This window comes from Equus quagga, chromosome 15 (assembly GCF_021613505.1).
Source record: "Equus quagga isolate Etosha38 chromosome 15, UCLA_HA_Equagga_1.0, whole genome shotgun sequence".
Lineage (NCBI taxonomy): Eukaryota > Metazoa > Chordata > Mammalia > Perissodactyla > Equidae > Equus > Equus quagga.
The window spans coordinates 27,015,269-27,035,213 of NC_060281.1; the positions used below are offsets into that span (position 1 = coordinate 27,015,269).

The window sequence follows — 19,945 nt, forward strand, 5'->3', positions numbered from 1 at the left end:
TAATACATGGTATCAAGCGCCTAATATAAAATTAGGCTTGGGGTGACTTACAATTGAATCATATCACTCTGAGTTGGCTATTTGGGGACCATAAAAATCACAAAGATCCCTAAACCGACTCACCTTTGTCCAGGGCTGCAGAAAGGGAGGAGAGCGGGAGTGTTTCTCACGTGGAGAACCCTGAGTTCTACCATCCAAGGTTACAATGCCATTCTCATCAACATTTTTTTGACTCACAAATTTATGGCACTATCAGCTCCGGTGTTTATTATTCAGGACTTGTTGAAATGTGCTTAAGTTTATTTCAGCTAGTAGCAGGCTTCACTCTCCCATTTCAGTCATAATGTTTAGAGTTGTGTTTTTCAAACTCAGGTTAACTCTCAGTAATGAATCTTTACTAGCATTTTGAAAAAACAGAATACCACAGAACAGGTCAGAGGCCATCACACATAGTGAGGGTAAGTATTCTTTGTGAAATGTTGCTCATATTTGTGTGTGTGTCTGTACTGGGCTCAACGTAAAATGTTTTTTTTTACTGTAGGCTGTGGTCAAAAACGTTTGGAGGATGTCTGGTGCTAGACAACACAGAGTAAGCCCACCGCAACCTCTCTCTGCCACTAATTACAACTGAAAATTCTGGACAAAATATAACTACTTAAGAGCTCGGAAAAGTAAACAAGCAGGCAAATTAGGGAAAGGAGTCAAAGCTTGAAGAAGCTATCTGTATGGGGTGAGTTTCTCAAAACTTTTTCCTCTTTTCTCTCACAGCTTTCACCTGAGAGTAGGCCCCAGTGGAGAGCTTCACAGTAGCAGAGGTAGCAAAAACTCTCAGAGAGCGGCCGGCCCAGTGGTGCAGCAGTTAAGTTCGCACGTTCTGCTTCTTGGCGGCCCAGGGTTCGCCGGTTCGGATCCCAGGTGCAGACATGGCACCGCTTGGCAAAAGCCATGCCATGGTAGGCGTCCCATGTATAAAGTAGAGAAAGATGGGCATGGATGTTAGCTCAGGGCCAGTCTTCCTCAGCAAAAAGAGGAGGACTGGCAGTAGGTAGCTCAGGGCTAATCTTCCTCACACACACACACAAAATCCCTCAGAGAAACCTAGAAGAAAACAACTCTTGTTTCTTCTACTCTACTCACGACACTTCTGACACCATTACGTGTGGGGTTTTTTTCACACCAACCAATTATCCACCTCTCCAGAGACCAACTGGGTGTCCTACAATTCAATTTTGACACTAACTATCTGGAGTTAGTGCAGACCCCACAGGTTAAGGGCTCAGTCCCACAAGATTGCCCCAACTTCAGATGCCAGTTGCAAGTCCCAGGTTGTCACCTGGACTTCTGACCAACTGGCTACAAATTAGGGGTTCCCATAACCGCTTCCTCAGGTTTGATAATTTGCTATAACAGCTCCAGAACTCAGGGAAACACTTAGGTTTACAGATGAAGAGGTACATAGGATGAGGTCTGGAGGGGTCCTAAGTGCAGGAGCTTCTCCCTCTGTGGAGTTGGGGCGCATTGCTCTCTTGGGACTTGGACATGTTCACCAACCTGGAAGCTCTCTGGACCTCTTCAGTAAGGGTTTTTTATGGACGCTTCATCACACAGACATAATTATTAACTCAATCCCCAGCCCCGCACCCCTCCCCAGAGGATGCGGGGCGGGGCTGAAAGTTCCAAGCTTCTAATCACAGCTTGGTCTTTCTGGTGACCAGCCCCCATCCTGAAGCTACCCAGGAGCCCACCAAGAGTCACCTCATTAGAACAAAAGATCTCCTATCGCTCAGGAAATTCCACAGGATTTAGGAGTTCTGTGTCAGAAACCAGGGTCAAAGACCAAATGTTGGAACAAAAGATGCTCCTAACACCTCTATGACTCAGGAAATTCCAAAGGTTTTAGGAGCTGTGTCAGGAACTGGGGGCAGAGACCAAATATATATCTTATTATGTCACAAACCCCATCTCTCTGACAGAGGACTTGGGAAAAGGGTCCCTGCAAGCCAGAGGGTGTGGGGGGAATTACATTAAAAAATGTTTTTTCTCACCCGTTAGAATGACAAAAATATCTAAAACTAATAGCAACAAATGTTGGAGAGGTTGCGGAGAAAAAGGAACCCTCATCCACTGCTGGTGGGAATGCAAACTGGTGCAGCCACTATGGAAAACAGTATGGAGATTCCTCAAAAAACTAAAAATAGAACTACCATACGATCCAGCCATCCCACTACTGGGTATTTATCCAAAGAGCCTGAAGTCAGCAATCCCAAAAGTCCTGTGCACCCCAATGTTTATTGCAGCACTGTTTACAATAGCCAAGACGTGGAAGCAACCTAAGTGCCCATCAACAGACGAATGGATAAAGAAGATGTGGTGCATATATACAATGGAATACTACTCAGCTGCAAAACAGAACAAAATCATTCCATTTGCAATAACATGGATGGACCTTGAGAGAATTATGTTAAGTGAAATAAGCCAGCAAGAGAAAGATAATCTGTGTATGACTTCACTCATATGAGGAATTTAAAACTATGGACCAAGAACAGTTTAGTGGATACCAGGGGAAAGGTGGGGTGGGGGGTGGGCACAAAGGGTGAAGTGGTGCAACTACAACATGACTGACAAACATTAATGTACAATTGAAATTTCACAAGATTGTAACCTATCAATAACTCAATAAAAAAAAAAAATGTTTTTTCTCTTTCCCAGACCTGCCCCAAGGGCAGGCCTCAATTGTGGAGCGGTGGTGGCAGCAGCATGGGCAGCTGAAATTTCAAGAGAAACACTGTCATTCTGGCTGTGAGCCAGAGAGTGTAGGGGGAATCCCAGAGAGAAGCCAGCTAGAGAAAGGGATCCCCTAATTCTGTGCGTGAACTGGCACAAGTTTTACTTGGTCAAAACAAACCCAAAACAGCAAAGCAAAGACTTTGCTTTGAAATGACACTGGAACAATGGCTCACAGAAGATGACACAGAACTTGCAGTTTGAACCTAACTAGATTGATTGCCTGCTAAAACCAAACAGAACAAAATCACTATTTTGTAGAGCAGGGGTCAGCAAACTTTTTTCCTTAAGGGCCAGACAGTAAATATTTTAGGCTTTGTGGGCCACATGGTCTATCACAACTACTCAACTCCGCTGTTGTAGTCCCAAAGCAGCCATGGACAATATGTAAATAAATAAGCATGGCTGTGTCCCAATAAAACTTTATTTATAAAAACAGGAAGGGGGTAGGTTTGGCCCATAGGCTATTGTTTGCTGACCCTGCTCTACAGGATTTTAATAAGACCCAGAGTCTCATACATAATATTCAAAATGCCCAGGATACAATCCAAAATTATTTAACATACAAAGACTTAGGAAAATGTGATAAATTTCTATGAGAAAAGGTGATCAAAAGATGCCAACCCCAAGATGACCCAGATGTTGGACTTGTCAGACAATGACTGAAAACAGATATAACTATGCTCCATAAAGTAAAAGTAAATACACTTGAAATAAAGGGCAAGATAGAAGTTCTCAGCAGAGAAAGAGAAACTATAAAAAGAACCAAATGGAAATGTTAGAACCCAAAACCACAATATCTGAAACAAAAATTCACTTTACAGGCTCAATAGTAGAATGAAGATGACAGAAAAGGAGTCAATGAACTTGAAGATAGTTGAAGAGAAAGTATCTAATCTGAAGAACAGAAAGAAAAAAAAGGATGAAAAAATAATGAACAGAGTCTTAGGGTGGGTCCAACATTCATATCAATGGAGTCCCAGGTGAGGAGTAAAAGATGAGTGCAGAAAAAATATATATTTGAAGAATAATGGCTGAAAGCCTCTTAAATTGGTGAAAGACATAAAATTATAGATTCAAGAAATTCAGTGGACCCCAAACAGGATAAATGCAGAAAACAAACAAAAATACTCCAAAAAACAAAACAACCCACACTCAAACACATAATCAAACATCTGAAGCCCAAAGAAAAAGAAAACAATCTTAAAAGCAGTCTGAAAAACAATATGGGAGTTCCTCAGAATATTAAAAATAGAATTACCATAGAATCTAGCAATTCCACTTCTGCATATACCTGAAAGAACTGAAAGCAGGGTCTCAAATAGACATTTTTATATACACCCCTGTTCATAGCAGCATTATTCACAGTAGCCAAAAAATGGAAGTAAGCCAACTGACCATTGACAGATGAATGGAAAAACAAAATATGGTGTATATATATGATGGAATATTATTCAGCCTTAAAAAAGGAAGGAAATTCTGATATATGCTACAACATGGATGAACCTTGAGGACATTATGCTAAGTCAAATAAGCCAGCCACAAAAGACAAATACTGTATTGTTCCACTTACATGAGGTACCTAGAGCAGTCAAATTCATAGAGACAGAGAGCAGAATGGTGGCTGTCAGGGGCTGAGATGAGGGGGAAATTGGGAGCTGTCCTTTCGTGGGTACAGAGTTTCCATTTTGCAAGATGAACACAGTTCTGGAGGTGGACAGTGGTGATGGTTACACAACAATGTGAATGTACTTAACACTACTGAACTGTACACTTAAAAATGATTACGATGGCAAATTTTATGTTATGTACATTTTGCCACAATTTTTTTAAAAAAGCAGTCTGAGAAAAATGATGAATTAAATATAGAACAATGATTTCAACGACTGTGGGTTTCTAATCAGAAACTGAGGGAGCAAGAAGACAATGGAAGAACATCTTTAAAGTGATGAAAGAAAATAACTATATTCAGAGAAAATATATACAGGAATGAAGGCAAAATAAAGACAACTCTCAGATGAAGGAAAACTGAGAGACTCGTTAGCACACCTGCTCTAAGAGAAATGCTCAGGGAAGTTCTTCAGGCGGAATGGAATTAATATCAGAGGGAAACTTGGAACATAAGGAATGAAGGGGGAACATAAATGGTAAGTTCTTTAAAATACGTATAATGAGAGCAAAAATTATAACAGTATCTGGTGAGGTTTTCAAAGTATGTGGACATAATGCATATAACAACTACAATGTAGAAAGGGGAGGTAAAAGGATCTGTATGGTTGTGAGGCTTTTACATTTTACTTAAAGTGATAAAATATTAACTGTAAGTAGACTATAAACTGGTATATATTGCAATCCTTAGAGCAACCTCTTAAAAAAACAAAGATATATAGCCAAAAGTCAATAGATATATTAAAAGGGAATACTGAAAAATATTCAAATAATCCAAAAGGTGGTAGGAAATGGGGAACAAAAAACAAAGGGAACAGAAAACAAATAATATGGTAAACGTAAATCCAACCATATTAATATTCATTGTAAATGCCCTAAGGCACCAATTAAAAACAAGAGATTGTCACACTGGATTGGAGAACAAGACCCATGTCTTTAGGAAACCCACATTAAATATGAAGATATAGGTTAAAAAGATTGGAGACCAGTGGTTGGAAGAGAAGGTCTGGGTTTTCGTCTCTCAGATAGCTGGGTGGGTGGGACAGGTATGATGGGGTCACTACTGAGACAAGCTTGGTGTCCCTACAGCAAAAGTACTGAGTCCCCAGGATCTAGTTCACAGACTCCCCACCACAGCTATCAGTTCAAGCAGGGACTGTCACACTCATCACCCAGAAGCCACAGCTCACAAGCCACCTCCTGAACCAAACTGAATAGAGGTTTGCCCTGCTTCCAAGAATTCTAATTCAGCCTTTGCCAAAATAAGGGCATGCTTTGATTTGCTCTAGCTGTGGGTGTGCTGCAACTATCCTGGCAAATTGGCTCAGGCTCAGAAGATTCTGGTCTTGTGACAACGTGCTTTATGTTCTCTGGTTCTTTGTGAATTTCATTTTTTTCATCATGAGTCTAAAATCCTCTTCTTGATGTCCAGGGCAGTTTCCAATACTGTCTCCAACCAGGAATTGAGTGTTGAAGCCCCAGGGAGAGGTATGAAGGGCTCAGTTACTGGGGCTTAGTTTCTGACTCCAATCCTTAAAGCTTTACAGAGACGTTCGACACGCAAAGTCCAATCCAAGACAAGCCAAATGCTGTCACCAAGAGGGTCTTGCCTCTAGAAGCAAATGGGGTCACTATTTGAGGAATCTGTGCTACTATCCCTTCACCGATGAATAAAAACAGAAGTAGGGCCTATTTGAGTAGAACTGTAGAGATTTAGAATGCAGAAACATTGGATAAACTGCAGGTCAGAGTATGCCAGGATTAGTTTGAAAGGTTTCATCAATTTTCTAATCATGACCAGACATTTCAGAAAAAGCTTGACTTCCTACATAAATTAAAAACAGAAATTTTGAATGAAGATTAGCTCAGATTAGTTATTTTCTCTATTAGCCTCAGGAACAACTAATGGCCTCAGTCTGAATAATATCAAGTAGAAATACTGTCCATGTTCTAGGACAAAGGTTCAATTCCAAGGTTAATTGTGAATATATGCTTATGGGAAATTCTCATCTCTATTTTTCAACTTATTTTCATAAGTTCTTATTGTAGAGATTGCTACCTGAATCCGAGAAACAGAATCCTGATTTTGAGCCAGGCACATGGTTGCCAGGAATAGACTAACCCCTCAACCTCCCCTGCAACTAGGGGTGACCCACCATGGGCCTAAGTGCTGGCCTGTGAGTGGTAAGAAGAGGTACTATGGGGCAGCTTTCTGGAACCTTCCTTAAAACACTGCTGGCACATTTTGTTCATCCTTTTCTTTCTTTGTCCTTCGTTCTTTTTCCTTTGTCCTTTCTTTAATCCACTCTCTCACTTGGATAATGGACATGGTAGCTGGAGTGCTAGTTGTCATCTTGACCATGAAGATCCAGAAAAGGAGTCCAGGTTTCTAAAGACTTTGTGAAACAGACTCATCACACCAGCCCTGGGTTGCCTACTTTTGAACTTTTATGTGAAGGAGAAGTAACTTCCCATGCTGTGCAAACCAGTTATTTTTGGTTTCTGTTACATGTAGCAGAATTTGATCCTAATATAACTCCTAATGACTGAAACCAAGAAACACTCAAATGAGTCCTGCGAAGAAGTTCTGGGCAGAGGAACCATTCCAATCTATCCTTTGTAGAAGGAAAATGCAGTCAACTGCCTTTCTTGAGACAGGTTCACCTTCACAGAGCAGGTGCTCTCTGAGTGTTTGCTGACATCCTCTGAGACTGCCTTTTGATCTTCTGTTGATCCCCTGCTTGCCCTACAGAAGGCCTGTCCCCTATACTTACTATTATCAGCAAGAAAAACCCAAGAAAAGGACACTTCTTATGTTCCAGGTTACACAGATCCATCGGAGAAAAATCAGCAGTGGAGGAGGAAATACACTATTTATTTACAATTCTTTCACTTTATCCACAATTTCCCATACAAACATAAAAACTAAAAAAATAAAACCACCACTTGGGAACACAAGTGTCTTTCTTTAATTAGTCCAGTTGAGGGAGGTCACAAGCCCTCTCACTCTGCGAAGGAGACTATCGAGGCACACTGAAGGGGGAAAAGAAAAAGGTTAGGAAGAATGCCTGAGAAACAGCTCCAGATGAGAAATGTAACATGCCGTGGTGGGGCTTCACTGGCAGAGACACAAGGGTGTCACCCATGGGGACAATGCTCGACTTCCCAAGAGGATGACAACTGCTTGCCACCATGCCTCCCACTTAATTACCAAACACCAAAAATTGAACATGGGTCACACATCTCATGAGCTGTGTGGGGTGTGATGGTGACATCGGGGGACATCGAATGTCTCTCTCTGAGAAGAGCCCCAAACCCCAGGGACACACAGGAAACCTCTTTCCTTGGCACGGACAAGTCAGTCACAGCTTCTGTCTTGAATACAATGCTGACTTAAATATGTAAAAAACAAAAGCCCTCCCCAGATTCTGGGGGAAAGGCAGGGGCTAAAAACATGCAGAAGGGCTTCTGCCTCTGTAGTCCTCTCTCTGGGAGGTGGTGGGAATGAAGGGTGGGGAGCTCTGTCTGCTGAAGAGGGGAAGGAGCAGGGCAGACGCTCCAGAAAGGCCCGGGGAGGGGTGGGAAGAGAGGGGAGGAGAGAAAAACTCTGAGACGCTGATGCTTGGGATGGCTGCCAGCGGTTTTCAAGGCAGCTCCATCTGCTCAGCTATGCTCACCCTAGCAGACGCCCATTCACTTCCCTCACAGGAGGGCACTCAGAACCCAGCCTGGAGGCGCTGAAGCCACCTGTCTGGCAACTTCATGTGTGCTAGTGACCGAGATTGCTTTCACATGTCAATGCACATTATAAATATAAAATCATATCTGCTACAAAGAGGACATATATTTGTACATCTTTACCCATATACATAATAACACAATTTACACATAATATCTTGGAGTGGGTCATCATGGAAAAAGGATGTGGAGAGGTAAAACGTCCCTTCTCACTCCCCTGCCCTGATCCTTCTCAAGGGACGCTCGTACACTTGGTCACTGGGGCCCTTGCCAGCTGGTTTTCATGGGGCTAGTCCGGACACAGAAATTCAGACATGTAACTAAATGCTGATGGGTGTGTAAACCCACCCACCCACACACACACACATTGGTGAGAAAAGGAAAAACAAAATTCCTAGCCCTTGGGTATAGGCCTCTTCCCAGAGTTCTAAGCATCAATGCCTCCTCCACCTGAAAACAATGGTCTTAAAAAGCTGCCCCTCACTGGCTCAGACTAGGGCAGAAGGGAGACGGCCAGGAGCAGGGGAGAGGGCGGAGGGGCCAGGAGTCTTTTGAAAACATAAGGCGTTTTTGACCTGTGATCAAATAAAACTATGTCACAAAAAGCAACAGTATCAGCTGGGGCTGGGAGGCAAATGACAGCCAGTCTGTGTAGGGACGATGTGAGTTGAGACCCTGAGCCTTCCCCTTCTTTTGTCCAGTTTCTTTTAAAGGGGCAGACAACCCTGTACCTCCTTTTCTGTCCTCTCCCAGAGCTGGGCCCATCCACACGGCATGGAATACTGATAGTGGTCCAAGAGACCCATCCCGACACATGGAGTGGTGGACAGGCACGCCAAGAAGTTAAGACCTGGGCGGCGGACGTGAGCTTTTTACAGCAGGAGTGGCTCCTGGCCGGGGTCCACGGCTCGCACAGTGGCCACAGTGATCAGATTGCCATCAGAGATGGGGGCAGTCTGGATCCCCGCGGGGAGGCAGCACCTATCGGCGGTAGTGATTAGGGGCATCAGCAAACATGTACTTGAGTCTGTACGCCTCGGCAAGGAGCAACCCAATCTCTTCGTTGCCCCAGTGTATCGTAGGTAGGTTTTGTAGCAGCATGAGGAGACCCTGGAATGCAAGAAATGACTTTTATCATCCTGGGACTATAGAGCAAGGGACCAGCAGGCCCTGGAATGGGCCCCTTTCTCCTGGGTCACCCGTCCCAAAGGGTCTGGCCTCCCTCCTCCCAAGCAGCACACAGCCCTCGGCCCCTAGTTCACCTTCAGGAAGCCTTGAAAAGCCTCTGCTGATTCTCCGATCCACTAACACCTGCCTCTTTAAAAATATTACAGAGAATGACAACAATAAATAAGGATATTTAAAAGAGAAAGATAATTACTCATCATCCAAATATACCTCGTTAATTTTGAAGTGTTCCTTTTCAAGTCTTTTTTCCACATGCCATATTTCTTTAAATATTTTTAATCATAATTATGATTTTATATGCTTTTTAATCTTTTTTACTATAATTTTCATGTTTTTCCATGCAGCCTTCAAGAATGATTATACTCATTATCAGTCTTCCATCATGTGGCTAAACCCTAATTTACTCAACCATTTCTCTTTTGTTAGATACTTAATTTGCTTCCTTTCCTTTCAAACCTTTATTGATAAGACGGCTGCGTATCCTTTTGCATTTGACACCTTCCTCCTAATCCCAATGTTCACCTGTAATCACTACATGTCTCCTCTGCCCTGTTGTCCAAAGACCATCCTCAACCTACCTGTCCAGCTAATTTCCCACTGTTCCCAACGTACACGCCTCATGCAGCCAGGTCCACTTCAGCCAGGTTTAATTGTGCCTCCATGGTTTAATTTATGTTATTCCTTTCTCTGGGAATACCTTCTCTTTTCTCCTCCACCTATCTAAATCCTAGTCAGTCCCCAAAGCCCAGGTCCCTCAAACGGCTCCATGGAGACAGCCTATCAAAGAGGATATTAGAATAAAAAGTGAATGTGAGATTTTAGGTTATCTCTGTAATTTATTTACCCTTGATGCTGCTTCTCCTTCTTGTTCTTTCTCTCTCTTTCTTACCTGGATATTCTTCTCATTTTTCTGATTATAAAAACAATAGTAGCAAGACACAAAACCCAGAGCCATAAACAGACCGATATGTTTGATTATTTACAATTTTGAAACCTGAACACATCAAGAGGCACCAAAAACAAAGTTAAAATATAAGAAACTGACTATAAGAAAATATTTTAACACCTATAAAGACAGAAGGTTAATATCCATAATCAAAAAGGAGTGCCTACAAATCAATAAGAAAAAAGGGAAAACAATCAAATAGAAAAACAAATGAGTGCTGTGACCAGGTAAAGTACAGAATGCCAATGGCCCACCCACATGCTACGATTACTTTTAAAAACCCTGCCTTTGGCTGATCTGAACACTCCAGCAATGTTTTGTAGTTTTCAGTGTAAAGGTCTTGCATATCTTTTATGAGATTTCTTCCTTTACTAATAGAAACTTAGTTGGGCACAAAGCTGCCTGTGGCAAATCACTGCTAAGTATGGCCAATATGATTAAGTTCTGGCCTGTTCTGGGATGGTGTCCCTTCTGGGTTCTGCTCTAGACTTCTCCTTCTCTCCTTCCTGGAAAATGGATATAAGTGGAGGAGTGGAAGCAGTCATTTTAGATCATAGGATTAAAGCCATGTGTTGAAGATGGCAAAGCAACAAGACAGAAGAAATCTGCGTCCCTGCCACTCTGGAGCCATAGCGTTAACCCTGGATTGCTTACACTTAGACTGTTGATTGAAAAGAAGTAAACAATTACCTTGTTTTAAGCCACCGTTATTCTAGGGTCTTGGTTACAGGAGATGGGTTTCTATCATCTTAACAATAGGCCATGTCTATCAAAATCAGAAATGCACATGGTCTTTGATCCAGAAACTCTATTTCTATGTCTCTGTCCTGAGGAAATACTCATACTCCCGTACAAAGGTCTTCACTGCATCAGTGCTTCAGATAGTGGGAAAAAGACGCTAGGAAACTGTCCGTCAGTGTGGGAACGGTTAGATAAAGCACGGTTTTCCATATCGTGAAATACAAGGCAGCACCTACAATGAGTGAAGTAGGACTACACGTGCCAAGGTGGAAAGACATCTAAGACATTTTTAGAGGGAAAAAAAGGAAGTTGCAGAAAAATACTTACGGTATGACCTCACTTAGGTAAATGAGAAAACACAACAATGCATTTGTATATGTATATGTATATACAAGTTTTAGAAGGCTGGGTGGTATACCATCAACAGTGGTTACCTCTGGGGATGGGAGAGTTTCACTTTTTTCTCATTATACTTTTATATCTTTCAAGCCCCTTGTTTTCAATTTTTACAATAAAGTCTTTGGACATTACTTGTGTGACAGAACATTTTTTTCCTGGTAATACAAAGTCTGTGGAAGTTTTGTCTAGTAAAAAGTAAAAAAAGGCAGAAAATAAATTACCCATAACTTCACAATCAAGAGGAAGCCACTCTTAAACATCTGGGCATATTTCCTTCCAGTCCTTTTTCTGCACATTTTACACAGTTGAAATATTTCCTCCATATAATTTTGAATCTATTTAGCATTTATCATAAGCATTTCCTCTAATATTAAAAAGTCCTGTATACGTTTTCAATGGCCAAAGAATTTTCCATGATGCAGATGTACCATAATTTACTCTACATCTTCCTGTTTTGAGCACTTAATTATTTCTGATTTTTCACTATAATGAACAGCCTTGAGCATAAAGCCATATTTTAGATTATCTCCTTGGGCTAAATTACAAGCAATTAAATTACGGTGTCAAAGCACACGTACGTCTTAAAGGTACTTAATGCTCACCAAGAAAATATGTTCCAGAACAATGTTCATTTCCCTAGATCTCCACCAGGACTGAATACTCTCATTAAACAAACAGACTTGGTTAATTGTGACCCCTTTCTCAGAGATCTCCAAGCCTGAGAACAGAACTCAAAGCCTTCAATCGAAATGGTGCTGAACCCACAGGAAGAATGTAATGAGAAAGCAGTCAGGCTATGTGCTTCTCCCTATGTCCACACTCTCCCAACCACGGTTGCTGGCATCCACCTTCTCTCTTTCCCATACCCTCCAGGTAAACACCCCCTCCCATCACATCCTTGTTACTGAATTCACTCAACCAGACCAGTTACTCAACCAACTGTGGAGACTCAACCCACCCAGATGCTAATGTTGCTTTTATCTTTTTTCTTTTTCTCCCCAAAGCCCCAGTACATAGTTGTATATCATAGTTATAAATCATTCTAATTCATCTATGTGGGATGCCGCCACAGCCTGGCTTGATGAGTGGTCTGTAGGTCTGCGCCCAGGATCCGAACCTGAGAACCCCAGCGTGCAATCTTAACCACTTGGCCATGGGGCGGGCCCTTAATGTTGCTTTTAAAAATCTTGCTTTCAGGTGATCCGAACCTCTCTGGAGTGCTTGTTTCTCACAATAACAATTCTCTCTGGGTTCTGTCGTGGCCTCAGTTCTGTCCTTTATGTCTGCCTCATGTCTGCTTTTTTTTTTTTTAAAGAATCATCATTTCTATTTCAACTTATTTTTATAAATGTTGCCCTCAGAATATAATACCTTCCCCCATGAACTCCCTAACCTCTGGCCCCTTTGCCTCTTCTCTCTTGCTTCCTATTCCTCCCCCCAAGTGCCCCCACCCCCACAAACTGGAAAAGGCATCCCTCTTTCCGCCAGCATCCTCCTCTGGGAGTCGACTTTATTCTAACTCTGGCAGACTCTCTGTTACAGAGGTCTTAACCTCTTCTGTACCTCAGACTCTCCAGCTGTCTGGTGAAGCCTATGGATTACTTCTCAGAATAAAGGTTTAAATACGTAAAATAAAATACATAGTACCACAAAGGAAACCAGTTAAATTGAAATACAGTTATCAAAATATTTTAACAACTTGTGATATTGCAAAATTTGTACTTTATTAATATATTCTATAACAAGATCTAAAGGCAGATTAAAAAACTACTGTAATTTCAAAGTAGTGATACACATAAACAATGTTTTGAGATATCTTCAACAACTTAATATGATATGAAAATACTTGCCATTAGTGACAAAGACAGGTACTGCTAATATTACTGTGCTTTGTGGCCTATGTTCACTAAGATAGAAAATGCTAACTTTGAGTTAGGGGTCATTGAAAATAAAACTGTAACTACTTTTCCAGTCACATTCAGGGATCCCCTCACCTCTAAATGTGGACCCTGGCTAAAGCCGCTTGCTCTGATAGCTGGCCCTTCTCTCCATCCATACCACAGCCCACAAGAAGTCTTAGACTTTCCTTTGGAGTCTAGTTTAACACCCGTGTCCACAGTAACACTAATATTACATTTTTTAACTTAATTCATTCATTGGAAAACTTTCTTTTTTTGTACAAATTGCTTTGGTTAGGATAGAATTTCATTCCCACTTTCAGTGACCTTGCTGGGTGGGGTCACATTGCTCTCCTACTTCTTGAGGAAATACCTCATTGACCCGCCTTCCAGGGAAGGGGAGCTGAAGGAAGGACACTTGCTCAGCCTCATCCAGAACACAAGCAAGAAGATTCCAGCGGCCTGGAGCCTCAATGAGACCCTTAGGGCTTCTAGTGATCGTCTCACCTGTGATCACAATCAGTGGTTCCAACTAGGCTGCGAGAGCTGAAGTGATGGCAGGAGCTCTTGAAAATACATGGGCCCAAGCCTCATTCCTGGAATTTTGGATTCTCAAGACCTGGGATGGCACCTGGCAATCCACACCTTTCACAAACTTCTCCACTGATTCCAATAGGCAACCAGGTTTGGGGTTGCCACTAGAGAGATTAAAAAGCACACCTGGGATGCAGGCCTATTAGTGAGATCCCAAGGAAGGAAACTCCCAGACGGCACACAGAGAGTGACCTTTCATTAAATAAATTAAGGTAAGTCTGTAAACTGGAATACCCTGTAGCTAAGGTATTAATGTTCTCATAATTTTTGCACCAGTATATACTCACGTAATGTGTAAAAAATACGAAAATGAGGAAATGATGTAGATCTATATTTTTTGACATTATAGAAGATCCACTATATTTTACAAAGTGATAAAAAGAAGGTACAAAAAAACAAAGTACACAAGGTTGTTCCATTAATGGTTACACACAGTACGTGTTTATTTGTATAGATTTGCATGGCAAAATATCTGGAAGGAAATACATCACCTTTATGTGGTAAGATCTCAGATACCTGATATTTTTCTTTTTGCTTACTGGCATTTTCTAATTTTTCTATAATGGTTACATACACTTGCATAATTGATAAACAAAAACAACCAACAAAGGGGTGATCTCTCTAGGCGAGAGCATTCTTTGCTAGGATAGGATCTACCTGCAATTTCCAATTCTTCTAGCCTTGCTGGAAACCTCCCAGAAGCCTTGAAAGAATTCTACCCCTAGCCGAGTTAACCTCCCCACCTCCCCCAACGGCACTGAGGCTTGGGTATGAGGAACCACTCTGCCACCTGGTGGCTATCCCTAGGAACTTCACCCCCATCAGTGCTATAACAATGGGAACCCTGCCCAATGTACTGATACATTTGGGATAGAGATAAAGAGGTAGAAACCGAATAACCATGGCTGGGGGAGGAAGGTGTTAAGCACACATGAGCTGCTTTTATCTAGGGGTAGAGAAGAGACACTGCAGGGGCAGGGAACGACTGAAGCTTTGTTACAAAGCCAGCTCATGGGAGCACTAAGCATGACATGTGTCAGATGAAACACTACAGTCGTGAGAAGACAGCTTGCAGGGTAAGCAGCAGAGAGCAGTTCCAAATTAATGGAAAGGGGGCAATGGCTTTCACAGCTGAAAAGTTGAAAATGGCTGAAATAGCAGAAAAGGGCTTGGCCCAGGTATCTGCTGAGAATCCACAGATCCCGAAGGAGGAGGAATATGGCAAAAGAGAAATTTGAGCCATGTGTGAGGGGGGAAAAGACGACCATTAGATACGGGGGCCAAAGGAGAAGGGTAGTAGGTAATAAGCGGAGATCTTCGTGAGGAGAAGGTACAGGGGAAGCCATTAGAGAATGTCCAGTGGATGGAAGAGCGGAGAGGAAGAGGGAGAGCTTCGCGGATAATCCCCTCTGATGGCGGTTACCACTTACTGAGCACTGACCACACACCACGCGCTCTGAATGCTTTAGACGGACTCTGCATTAACTTGTTCAGTCGTCACATCAACTTTATGAGATCCATATTATTACCTCCATTTACAGATGAGGAAATTACGTCACAGAGGTTAAGGAACTTGCCCAGGATCACAGAGTTGTGCTGGGCTGGGATCTGAACCCAGGCCATCTGGTTCTAGAGCTTGTGCTCACAACCACTAGGCTACATACTGCTTGCCTTGGCATGAGAAGAGAAATGGGGCATAATATGGAAGGAACAGAAAGAAAAGAAGTCATAGAAGAGGCTGTTTCAAAGGAAGTGGGAAGAGTTGATTAATTTTCTTTTTTTTTTTTTGAGGAAGATTAGCTCTGAGCTAACTGCTGCCAATCCACCTCTTTTTGCTGAGGAAGGCCAGCCCTGAGCTAACATCCATGCCCATCTTCCTCCACTTTATATGCGGGACGCTTACCACAGCATGGCTTGCCAAGCGGTGCCATGTCCGCACCTGGGATCTGAACTGGCAAACCCCGGACCACCGAGAAGCGGAACGTGCGCATTTAACCGCTGCGCCACCAGGCCAGCCCCAAGTTGCTTAATTTTACTCAGTGAAAAGGGCCAAGCACAACAAAGATAGGATACGTAATAATTAACAGCAAAAGAACTTAAAAGCTACACAAAATGTAAGCTATTAGATCAGATGTTGTGTAGAAACCACTTCACAATAGTGGAACACTCTTTGCAAATGTAAAGTGTATTCAGGCGTGTAAAAATGCTTTCCTAGTCAAATAAGTACTTTAAAACAAATCCTTCCTGTTTTGAGAATCAGTGAGGTAGCAAAACAATGCCCCTGGTCTCAATAGAAACTTTCAAAAGACATATCCTTGGATGCAAACGTTTTGAGAATCAAGCTTACTCTCTGGTTTCCCCGGTGTCAAGGTGCCTAGTACATTTAGGAACTTTCCTCTCAGAGAAAGTCCTGTCGAGTCCCCCTCAATGGCTTGTTTTGTTTATGCATCTAGCAATCAAGTCCTTTCTCAAACCAGCTTGCTTTGGGTGGAAGATCTTCAGTTCCTGGGGTTCCCTCTGAACCCTTCCTTTGGGCAGGATTCAAAGTGGCAATTCAGGGGCTCTCTGTAAAGATGGGGCCAAGTCTAGGCACCGTTCCCCAATCCCACCCTCGAGTTTCTGCAGTGGTGGTGGGTGGCTGCCGTCTGCTTCAAGGGATGTATTTACGTTTAGTTTGTCATTTAGGCCAGGAACATCCCACAGGTTTAGCACTGTTTCATTTAATAACTCTGACCTGTGTCCTACAAAAGACACTTTCAGAGTGGGAATCTCTCCAAGGCTTTCTTCCGTACGATGAAAGCAAAGGATTCTGAGACCAGCTGCTCCTCTGGCTTAGAGTCATAAGCTGGTCCCATCGACTCCCTTGCCAGCTCCTTCTTACGGATTTAAAGGAACTTTGATTATTAGTCCTTGGAGTCCCCCCGAACTCAGTTCTGCACCATCTGAGGCCTTGCTGGCACCTGCCCTGACATCTTTGTTGGGTCCCACACTCTTCTGGACTCTGACAAGTGCTGCTTTCCCTGAGATGAGTTTTTAAACTGTAAGGTGACCAGGCATTTGCTCAAACGTCTGTTCTTTCTGATTTGAGCACATGCTTTTCCTAGATACATTATGCTATAGTGGAATAGTTTTCAGGCTCCCTGTGGGTTGCTTTATTCTGTACAATTTTTTTTTGTTTTTTAATATAAATTAAGGATTTATTATAAAATTTAAGATGTTAACCTCTCATTGTCAGTGATTCAAGAAAACAAGGCCATGTGCCCTGGGTGGGGCTGGAGACTAAAAGTCAGGCTCAGGAGCAGGCCAACAGGCACTCGTTTACAACCTCTGGCAGAGGGGCGTTCTCAAGGGCAGCTGCCACCCACTCCTTATTCGCAAGCTGCTTGTTCACTGCATGCTCTAAGGCATGGGTCCCTGGTGTAATGTTCATCTTGAAACGCTTGGGAAGGGATCACAGAAGCTTGACCTTGATGGGCCTTGGTGACATTGATGGACAGGCCAATAAGGGTGGCCACACTGCAGTGTGGAAGGGTGGGTGTGGAGGCTTCGGCCACTGTGCTCTCAGTGCTCACTTGAACCTGGACTTGCTCTCCTACATTCAATTCTTCTAGTGTCAGTAGACGCTCTGGGTCATCAATGGAGCACTCGTAGATGAGGGGGTCGGCATTCTCCAGGAGGCCACCTCCACTACACTGCTGTCCGCCATCGCAGAACCACTGCACCTATATAAATTTTCTGTATGTTGTTTGTCTGAGTGCCACAGTTTGGCAAGGCTCATGCTCTTCTAAACACATACTGAACTTGCGACTTTTTGCGGTGCTTCCCTTCTCCCTCCCAGCAACTCCTTTTATTTTGGCTGTAACTATGTGGCAGTGCACTGACCCACGGAGGGCCTGCCACGTGCTTTCTCACTCACAATCTCACTCAGATATCCTGTCCTGGATTTGACATTAGCCTGCTTTGGGAAGTCTCTCCCAAAGTCTGACGCCCACAACCTGCATCAATGGTGTACTCTGCCATTCACGTCAGGAATAAAAACATATTTTCCAGTGACCTAATTCTGTGGCTTTCCCAGCTTCTTTCAACATTCCAGGTTTAGCCTTGGCCAGAGGGCAGAGATGAAAGCCCACTCATTGCTACAATTTTGTTACTTAACAAAGTAACAAACTTTACTGACTCTCTAGGTCACTCAGCTGGCCTTGTGGGATGGGACAAGGCCTCCCTCCGCCTTCCAGCCCCAAAGAGCCAGCAGTGCAAGTCAAGGCCCAGACATCACCAGGCTAGGCTTTAGGGTGGGGGCTGCTGACGTGACACAGGAAGGGGGTCAACATTGCCCTGTTTTAGAATCAAGCCCCATCTCCTTCCCACTGTCTTCTCCAAAGTCAGTCCTGGTGGCCTCTCCCTCAGCGCCGGGACACTCCGGCTACCCTGCCTTCTCCCTGCCGCTTCCCTCCCCCAACACCTCAGCCTCTTACCCCTGCAGGGCCCATGCTCTGGCCGTTCCTCTGCCAGGAAAACTCAGGGGAGGCCACAGCTGCAGGGTCCTCTACCTCTCCATCAAGGAGCTAGCACCTGGCAAAGTGCGGGCCAGGGGCAAGCGCTGAGAAGGGTTTGCTCTTGGTGTGGCCCCACATCAGAGTGGGGATGGCACGCCTCTCAGCTCTCACACGCTCAGCCTAGTTCCTCAGAGAGTCACTTTGCTTACCTCATCCTTTTAGGACCTGCAGTGGCCTTCACAGGCCCCCTGGGCAGATACAGCCCTCTTCAGGCTCACAGCTAGCGGAGAGAAGCCCTTCCTTGGGGGCGCACACCTGCATGTGGAGGCCCCGCTGCATTAGGGTCCTCACATCCAAGGCTGACATTGCTCTACCCAAGTGCCACTAAAGCTTCCCCTAAGCCGGGGAGGTTCCCCCCCGTCACTGCTCATGCCCCAGGCACACTCACTGCTGCATAACGTCTTGCACAGCCACCCCCCCACATCCCCTCGTTCTATGACTTGTCAGCCCTGAATGCTAGCAGTCACTCTTTTTCCTGTAAACCTCCAAGTTGCCAAAAACAAGATCCTCACTTGGTATCAAAATTCAAGTATGCTCATTTACTCCTCAGCCTTCCTATGTGAGAAAGGAATCCATTATCCATTTTGATGTAATTTTTACACGGTCAACTGTCTATCTGTAGGTGGATTTTAGTGTTGTTGCATTTTCTTCCTCCATTTATCTTCCTCCCAACCTTTCAATAGTGGCCTCATGACAAAGTGAACCATGTGCCCTTTTCTTATCATGCACCCTCCCATCGTTTTTTTTGTTTTTTAACTTTTTAAATGCAGCATAACATGCATACAATAACTACACAAGTTAAGTGTACAGCTGGATGACTTTTTACATACTGAACCACCACCCAGATCAAGATGGAGCACACTTCCTGTGCCCCAGAAGACTCATGTTCCTCCCCAGCCAAGACTCCTCCGCAACCACTGACCTGACCTAAACCATCAACTGGTTTTGCCTGTTCTTGAAATTCACATAAGTGCTTTCCTACAACCTTATTTCCAAAGTTATCATGACACCTTTAAATACTTTTTAGTGGCCAAAAAAACTAGCTTAACCAGGGCTCCTTGGAGAAACGGTTGATTCCAAGCTTGGGGCAAAGAATATACAAGATCAGCCTGGAACATCTTGTGGTGCCACAAAGTAAGGATGTGCTTCAAAAATGATGGGGCCAGGAAGACACAGGAGCCAACCTGAAGGTGCACCCAAGGGCCAAAGCTGGGACGATCTGAGCAGTAAAATAAATAATGACAGTGTTGGATAACCTATAAAATAAATACCCATGAATTGTACATAGATATAAATAAATACTTGAATAAATAAATGGGAGAGAAGGAACAGCTCTCCCTTAGAGGAGAATGCCAATGAATAAACAGAAGGAATGATGAAAATAGAAAATTGCCATTAGGCAAACATCACAGTAATGAATGTGACAGGCAAGA

General features: G+C 43.4%; 1 protein-coding gene across 6 annotated transcripts in view; it reads right to left on the reverse strand.

Moving 5' to 3' along the window:
* Positions 1–7,306: 7,306 nt before the first annotated feature.
* The window catches only part of TBC1D22B (TBC1 domain family member 22B), a 66,294-nt gene continuing 53,655 nt past the window's right edge, over positions 7,307–19,945 (reverse strand). For 4 of the 6 annotated variants that reach the window (XM_046640332.1, XM_046640328.1, XM_046640329.1 and 1 more), the window contains 2 exons: positions 9,453–9,507; positions 7,307–9,300 (listed from right to left, as the gene is read on the reverse strand). In XM_046640332.1, coding sequence (XP_046496288.1) covers positions 9,197–9,300; positions 9,453–9,507 — 159 coding nt within the window. In that variant the 3' untranslated portion in view covers positions 7,307–9,196. The remainder of the gene's footprint in view (positions 9,301–9,452; positions 9,508–19,945) is intronic. The other 2 variants (XM_046640331.1, XM_046640330.1) reach the window with 1 other exon arrangement.